The sequence below is a fragment of the Nestor notabilis genome, unplaced genomic scaffold, assembly GCF_000696875.1.
Source record: "Nestor notabilis isolate BGI_N333 unplaced genomic scaffold, ASM69687v1 scaffold1454, whole genome shotgun sequence".
NCBI lineage: Eukaryota > Metazoa > Chordata > Aves > Psittaciformes > Psittacidae > Nestor > Nestor notabilis.
Genome location: NW_009924992.1, coordinates 960 through 9118, shown reverse-complemented (window position 1 = coordinate 9118; position 8159 = coordinate 960). Strand labels below are relative to the sequence as shown.

Genomic DNA, 8159 nt, shown 5'->3' with positions numbered 1-8159 from the left:
GGGGTTGAGTTTTTTTAAATAACTCTTTCATGTCAGGGAAAAGAACAACAAAATCATGTTAAAATAATCACCATCTTGAGCACGTTAAAATCCAGTATTATGGCTACATTTTTGCTTTGTTTTCCTCAAATCTTTCTCCCCTTCCTGTAGATATTTTAGTATGGAAGATAGATGGAGCTAACCCGAGGAGCTGCTGAGTATGTTCTCCCTCTCCCCTTGTTTCAAAGGCAGGGTTGCTTACAGGGTAGCCATTGCAAACAACAGCACAAAAACATGCAATCAGAGGGGCTGCGGCTTTTTGTGGAAAACAAGAGCAAAATAAATATGACTTTGTGTCTGATTTCATTTTAAAAATTACGGCTTATAAAGATGTCCTCTTTTTTTTTTTCTTCTTTTTTTCCCCATTCCAAAGAAAGTCCACGATAGAAATCCAGCATGTCTGGCTTCTAGTGAGCCGATTCCATCCTGGGAGGCTGCTTAGATCTCTTTACAATATTCACAGTAATGACAAAGAGAGAAAGGAAAGCCAGTTCCAAGCCTTTTCCTTCAGCTTCTGCCACCTTTTGCTTCCCACTGGACCATGAAGTATCGAACAGGTGAGTTCTTTTTCCTTATACCTGAGGGGGCAAAGTGCATTACAAGCACCACTACGTTTCTGCAGAAGACACATCACTTGCAAGGTTTTAGGCCAGCATTAAGAGTTAAACCACATGGGAGCAAAGATCCCCTTTGTCATCCCTACATTCTCCTCTTGGCAGAACATTTTCTTACTTGGTGTCGTGTTAGGCAAAGCCCCATGTTCTTCAATCTCTGGGTGGGTCTCTTGGTCATCAGGTTTTATCCCATGGCTGTAACCATGCTGGATGGGTGTGGATGTCCAAATGAGATGCTGGAAGATGGGTGGATGGGGGTAGGTGTTGGTAGGATGTGTCCAGAGTGGCTGAAAGGTGGCAAATGGCCCATGGGCGCCATGTGACTAGCAAGGGCAGCAGCGCTGAAGGGAGAGGATTTCTCCTGCATGCACTTGGACAGTTCCTCAAAACACTCCGAGCCTTTCTTGCTTTTCTTTGATTTGTTGGACATTTTCCTATTCCTGGTCTGAATTCCTTCCTTCTTCATGGTCAGAGGCCTGTTCACCTGCAAGAAATGAGAAAATCAGGCTCATGCAGACAAAATGACCTTATTGTGCAAAAATGAAAATATTTGGACAGCCCCCATGTGTTTTTCCTGGATGGAGACCTTTCTCTGGCCAAAAAAAAAAAAAAAAAAAAAAGGTGTTTCTCTCGGCAGAACTTGTTTATATTGATTTGTTTGATTTGTTTAATAAAACCATACACACAAAAACCCTCTAGACATGAAAAACAAATTGAAGTGCATTTGGCAGCTGATGGCTCTCTTTCCCGTAGGCTTACCCTCAGTCCTCATTCATTTCCTTATAGAAGAGATCAAACTAGGAGGCACACGTTGACCCAAATTCAGTCCTAAAACATGAGCAATCTTGTACCACTAACCTCTATTACAGTTTAAATAATGCTCCAACATGTCAAGTGATTCCTGCTTAAGATTAATTTCTTTAATTATATACATATTAAAACCAAGTCTTAGATTTAATTATTTAAAGGAAAAAAAAAATAAAAATCAAAAGGAAGATGCCCCACCAGGATTACTTTTTGCTCAGAGCCCATTCCATGTGATCTCTGTTTCTGGAGGGAAGCAGCACATAAGCCACGCTTAGTTAAAACCAAGTGTGGTAGCTCTGTTTTGCCCAAGCGTTAGAAGCCAAGCTAATACATTGTAATGTCACTGAACTTAGCATCACTATGCTGACAAAGAAAGGCTGTCACTTCCCAGGGGAACCTTAGAGACGGGGGAAGGAATAAAACAACAGCGAAAACCCTGAAACCAATAAAAGCCTGGAGTACATCATGCAGTTAAGACATCAATCCCAGCTAGGCAAGCAACGACACATGAGATGAGTAAATACTCACATTGTGCAATTTATAGTAGAGTCCACAGGCATTACAAACTGGGTCCCCGTTAGCATTACGTCGCCATAAGGTTGTGGTGGTTGTCTGACAGTTGGCACAACAAGTCCCTGCTCTCCTGGCCGCTGACTAACCAAAAGAAAAAGAACATTAAAATGTGTTGGCAGGAGGAGGACATCATGAGAAAGGTCAGGTTGGACTCGGTGTTTGGATTGGGTAGAATGAGTTACGATTCTACACAGCATCAGGGCTGAAGGAAAGTTCCTTCAGTTTTACATTTAGGGTTTTGTTTAAATTCAAGTACTCTCCTATGCAGATGGCAGCCTCTAGCCCCGTGGCACCCTGTGTGCAGGGGAAGGAGAGAAACAGCGCATCTCTAACTGCACAAACAAAAATTGTACAGGGGGAAATGTCATCTGATGTGTCCAGGTTTTCCCTTTGCAGGATTCTAGAGCTTGTCATGAAAATGTATTTGCCTTTTCTTTTTAAATGACCAATTTACTTTGTGCCAGCGCTGGGGCTGGGTTTCAAAAGAGAGGAATGATCTTAAAGAATGTGATTTTTACCCCTACTCTGTCCCTTTAAAGATGGACACAAAAGAAAACCAACCGCATTGCTTAACTGGGTGCAGTATTTATCAGAGCCATCACTGAAAATTCAGTTTCCATTTACAAGTGAAAGGGAGAAAACAAAACCGGCTCCAACTTTCTTTAAATATTTAGCAAACCAAATTTCATGCCTCGAAGCAATGATTCCGCTGACCCGGCTGCCGCCCCTGTCCCTACTCAGTGCCTTGGCTGACAGGCCCTCAAACAACTGTCTTAAAAGAAAAAAAGGGAAGAAAAATAGACCAAAACTCCACCACCCTTTCCTAAAAGTATTGTTCTGCTGAAACCAAGATGGGGGGGAAGAGAAATGCCCAAACATTCCCCCACCTCCCCAGACAAGAACAGGAAAAGTCGAACAGCAGGCAGCAGTAATCCCTGGATGGGCCCTTGTCTGGCAGACCCTGCAATAATACGCTCTTTGTGCACGCACGGCATCGATGGGGTATTCCGGCCAGGCTAATTGCACCCCATGTTTTGGGAATTAATTTTGTATTAGAAAGCTTTGGCCCTGCTTCTGGAAGCGCTCAAAATTCAGGCAAGTTTTGTGCAATGGTATTAATGCTGAGGACTCAATATTTGTTTAAACTAGCAGAGTCCACTTTCTAATGCATATCAATCATGGTGATTTCCCCAGGGCTTTGCTCCCATTAGGCACCAAGAGCCATGGGGTGAAGCAGCAGCATTACAGTGCCAGGAGCAGAGTCCTGGAGGGATGAGTTTCTCACACAAGGACTTTGCGCGCTTCCCCGCTGCCGGCGCCATGCAAAGGCCAGACCAACCAGGCTCACATAGGAGGAGCGCCGGGTTCTGTTCTCACTTGCTCCTGATTTACTCCAATGCCCTCTGTAAATTCCTCAATGCTGGTGGACAGCTCAGTAGCTTGAGGCAAGAATCAGGCCCTTGGAGACCCAGGTACTTGAGTCCCTTACCCGTGAGAACAGGCCAAAGGCAGAAAGAGGGGGTACCCCCCACTGCCACTGCACTCAGGCAACCCAAACACAATTAATGCCAGACGTCCAAACCCTGACATTATTAATATGATCACTTTGCTATTGCGTGTCAGATGAACAAATCCCCAAAGATGGCCATCTCCTCTCCCCCGCAAACAAGCAAACTTCAGTGGAAAAAGGGGCAATAAACAAAGCTGTAAATCAATTACAACAAAACAAAACATTAAAACAAATTACACTGAGAGAAAACATCTCGAGTGCCCCCCAAACCCCGGGCACTGAGCTGAGTGTAAGTCTCCAACACATTGGAAGGTGGAGACCTGTGTTTGCATATTTGAGATGGCTTTACTGATACTCAACTGTGCTGCTTAACTCTATGGCCTGTCCCATTCAGGCTGGAAAGCACTTGAGCCTGAGAGACGATAATGTTACACTGTTGTCTTAGCATTTTTCTATGTGTCAGTCACTTTAGAAGCCAGTCATTAAGGAGCTTGCATAGTTGAAATTCTGACTCACGACAGAAATCTTCAGTATCCCATCCCAGTGTTAGAGCAGCAATGCCAATTTTCTGCTCTCCAAACCTCATTGAAACGTGCCCATGAAGAGCTGAGAGACTTGGGCACCATAAATCACAAAGCTTCAACAAATATATTTATTATTCTTAGCATTTTACGCATTATTTGTGGAGTAGAGTGTATTAGAAATTTCAAAACAGCAAGCACGACTGGCAAGGCTCGCCTATAGAAACTCTCTAAAGCTTTTAGAGTCAGGAAACAGATACACAAAGTTTCCTTATCTTTGCCGTGCAGATATCCGGATAGGAAACTACTACCAGGAGCTTAGAAAGGACTTTTTTTTTTTTAAAATCACTCAAATGAAAATACAAAGTGTAGGTGACTCCATGGAAAAATAATGGGTTTTCTTTTTTTTTTTTTTTTTTTTTAAACAGTAGGGGATTGTCTGGGGAGGGAACTAATACTAATATTGCCAGAGAATATAAGAGTGAAAATTACTTCATGGCTTTTATACAAATAATTATTAAGTAGGAGCAGTAGCTTTGACTCATCTGATTTGTTTTGCTTTTTTGGAGCTGGAACTCTTTTTGTTTAGTACCCGGTGGAGGACATTGTGCTGATAACCCTTTCACTCCCAGTGCATGCCCAAAGGTCCCAGGAGGACAAATAAATGAGGAATTAAATTAAAAGCTGTCATCCGAGGACAAACGGGGAGCTGGATACACGATACCCTGCGTAGATTTGGAGCGGCAGGGAGGCTGGGGCTGTGGGGGGCTGCCGGGGCAGCGCTGGCCCCAGGCTCAGTGTGACCTCAGCATGCCGGACCCCATGTACTGGACCCCATGTACCACGGGGCTTGGCTCCGGGCAGGGGCAGAGCAAAGCTGAGACATGTTTGAGTTGTGCCTGCGTGTGTGGTCCCTTTGCTTAATTGATCCCCAAAACCAGGAGAAACAGAGCCACCTACCAGCCTTCGCTTGGGTTTAATGAGAGGTCGGTTTTGACCGTTCATTTTGTGGTAGAGCCCGCAGGCGTTACACAGGTAATGCCCAGTGCCGTCTCTTCTCCAGAGAGGGGTAGCAGTTGCTCCACAGTTCACACACTCTCTGCCTTCTAAATGGAAACACGAAGAAACCGGATTTCTTTCTTTAAAAACAAATTCACAAAAGCTTTTTGCATTGTCCTTTTAGGCATTTTCCAGAAGTCAAACAGCGTGTTAGTTCAAGCACAATCAGACAGCAGTGACATCTACAGCACATGCAGCAGCGAGCTCAGCGCCGAGAACGCTCGGACTCCAGCACAGATTTTATGTCATGATCAGAAACAGGCAACACTCTCTGCAAGGTGAGGAATGACACCAAGTTGTGTCAGGTGGAAGTTACCAGCCTAGTGCTGAGCACTGCTCCCCTCCCCTATCCCTGCACTCCGATGTTAGATCCTGTGTTGTCCCACCATAAACACATGCACACAAACACACACACCTGCAAACACAGCATGGGGAAGAGAGAAGCAGGGGGAGAGGTTTTGTAGAATTAAATCCAAGCAAAAAGACCTCCTGCCCTGTGCTTTCCTTTTTGTTGCTAATGCTACAGGAGGAGAAAGTGAGGCTGAGCAGACTAGAAATGGATACAGAATGCCAAAGGCTCAGTTGTGATTTTTGTTCTAAAGGCAGAAAAGCGTTAATGCTGAGCTTTGAGAAAGTCCAGCTTTAGCAAGCACTCTGGAAATCACTGTAAAAAACAGGCTTGGAGTTCTCCTCTGCTTCTGTGATTTTTCAACACCACCATTTGGGTTTGGAAGAGAGCAGTTTACCTTATACTGCTTCATTATTAGTTTTAGTGGGGAACACGGCATTGCAGCAGGGTTGTATTAAACGCAGCATGTACCTCCTAGATATCTGTTCCTGCCTCAGAAAGCTTTCTGCTGAAAGTTCATTTGCCTCTGATGGTTCGAGGGCAGGTCTGCTTAATATAGAAATCTCTCTTAATATAGTTTATGCAAATCCTACAGTATTTAACTGGAGAGGAAATTCTTTTTGCTAATAACTGGAGCAGGCCATGCTGAGTTCAGCGGGGCTTGTGTCTTCTTTAATCTAGGGAGTGGGTGGCTTTTAAACAACACAGTCCAGAGTGAAAAATGAGGGGAGCTCTGCGGCGCTGCGCTCGGAGCTTTTGTCCCTCCTAAGGCAGGAAGCTGCAGGAGTCAGCGTGTCGTGAGCCTTAGTCTTCCTACAAAAACACGGAGTGGTCACGAACTTTCCCCAGCTCCTTGCACAGGGGCTCCCTTATGGCCAAAGAAAATCCCACTACCCAAAAAAAACATAAAACAAACAAGAAAAATAGGTCCTCGCTTCCTCCATTCAGTAAAATCATGGGCAGCTATAGGGCAAAATCTAGAGCTACTCAAGATCCCTTTATCTTCAGAGTCCTGGCTCTCGACTTTGTTTCCAGGCTCGGGTTGTTAATTGCCTTCACTTTCTACTCTCTGCACTACTAAAATATATTTATGATATAAATATATACACATAGCTGCTACTATGTATCTAAAAATAAATATATATATATACACATAGTTGCTATTATGTGTGTGTATATATATAAAAAATAAATACCTATACATAGTAGCAACTGCATTTAAATAATGGGAGTATTTTTCCCCTCGGAGGAGCCATTTGAAGCAGAGCCGAGGAGCTTGTGCAAGAGCTGGTATTTTTGTTGCAAAATTGAGAAGAGATCACATTTCTAAATTATTGTCTGCTTTAAAAATAAATCCACGTACTGTCTTTGTAAGCATATATGTGCAATGATATGCAAGAATATACACACAAAGCTTATATATCCCTTTTTTTTTTTTTAAGGGCTATCTAAATCCAGCCCCGATGTTCGGCCGTGCATCTCCTTCCCTTGTCGAGGATGTTAAACATGAGGTGAGTAGAATTACACCAATTGTCTGAATTCATCTGTCTAGTTGTACAACTAGAGGGATTTCAGAGGGGGATTAAAACTTTGCCCATCCCCTAATTTGCAGATTTAGGTCTGAAGAAATGCAAGGAGGGATTGTGAGATGGGAAAGTCGTTTGGAAGCAGATATGGCTGGTTCAGGGTGAAAAAAAAATGAGGGTATTTTCTAGTTAAAGTTATGCTGGGGAAAGGTAGCGATGCCCGACACCTCCATCCTTCCACTGGTATGTAAACTAGATCTGAACTTCTGCTCCTGTAAAACGTGAAAGGAATCAGGCCCCGGGCGATGGGGAGCGGCCCGGACGGGGTGGTTTCGCTTTCACCCTGCACCGGGCCGGGTTTGCGCTGATGAGAAGCCATGGAAGTGACTGCGGGAAGAGGAGCCCTGGCCCAGAGTCCCCACGCATGACCAGCATGGGGGTTTGACTGCCCGAGGGCAGCCGGACCTGCTCGGGGGGCCAAGGCCAGCTTTCCTCCGAGGGAAATAGGAATTTCTCCTATTAATCCCTCCTTGCCGCAGTGGATCTGCTGGCTCCCACCACACTGGTCCCCGCATACCCTCCAAGCAAGCTGGGGCTCAGCGGCCACTGTGGGTGTATTGGTACCTATGGGAGCCTGGAACAAGCTCTATCTCCCTAGCTTAAAAACTCCAGAAAAGGGGAAGCAAGCTGCCACCTGCTCCTCTGTCCCCAGGCACAAGCACCCCACAACACACCCCAGCACTTACCCGAACAGGACCTGGCCTTGCTCCGTGGCTTGGGAGTGAAGCTGGATGCAGGGCCCCCCAAGAAGCTGCCAGGATGGAAGAGGCTGCTGCTGTAGTCATGTGCGGCTGGCACATAGGAGGGGTATGTGGGGATGGGGTGGTGAGTTGAGGGCTGGGCCCCCATGCTGGCAAGGCTGCTCCTCAGCGGGCTGGCACTCTCCATCTTCATCCCCTCTGACAGTGAGACCTGGTACTTGATGCTGTCTTTGTCCTCCTGCCGGGCCCCGGCAGAGGAGGATGGGGAGGCGGCGCTGGTGGAGTTAGGGTCTGGGGACACTTCCTTGGGAGGGGTCGGAGGGAAGCCAAAGAGGTGGGAGCTGGAGTGTGAGGCCGGGGTGAGCGAAGAGGCAGAGGCGGTGCTGGACGTGCTGCTGCC

The 8159-nt window shown here is 45.7% G+C and overlaps 1 protein-coding gene across 1 annotated transcript in view; it reads right to left on the bottom strand.

The window, feature by feature from the left end:
- Positions 1 to 301: 301 nt before the first annotated feature.
- The window catches only part of GATA2 (GATA binding protein 2), a gene marked incomplete at its 5' end in the record, with an annotated part of 8812 nt that continues 954 nt past the window's right edge, over positions 302 to 8159 (bottom strand). Inside the window, 4 exons of the mRNA XM_010012828.1 lie at positions 302 to 1137; positions 1989 to 2114; positions 5025 to 5170; positions 7745 to 8158. Of these exons, the coding sequence (XP_010011130.1) occupies positions 838 to 1137; positions 1989 to 2114; positions 5025 to 5170; positions 7745 to 8158 (986 nt within the window). The remainder of the gene's footprint in view (positions 1138 to 1988; positions 2115 to 5024; positions 5171 to 7744; position 8159) is intronic.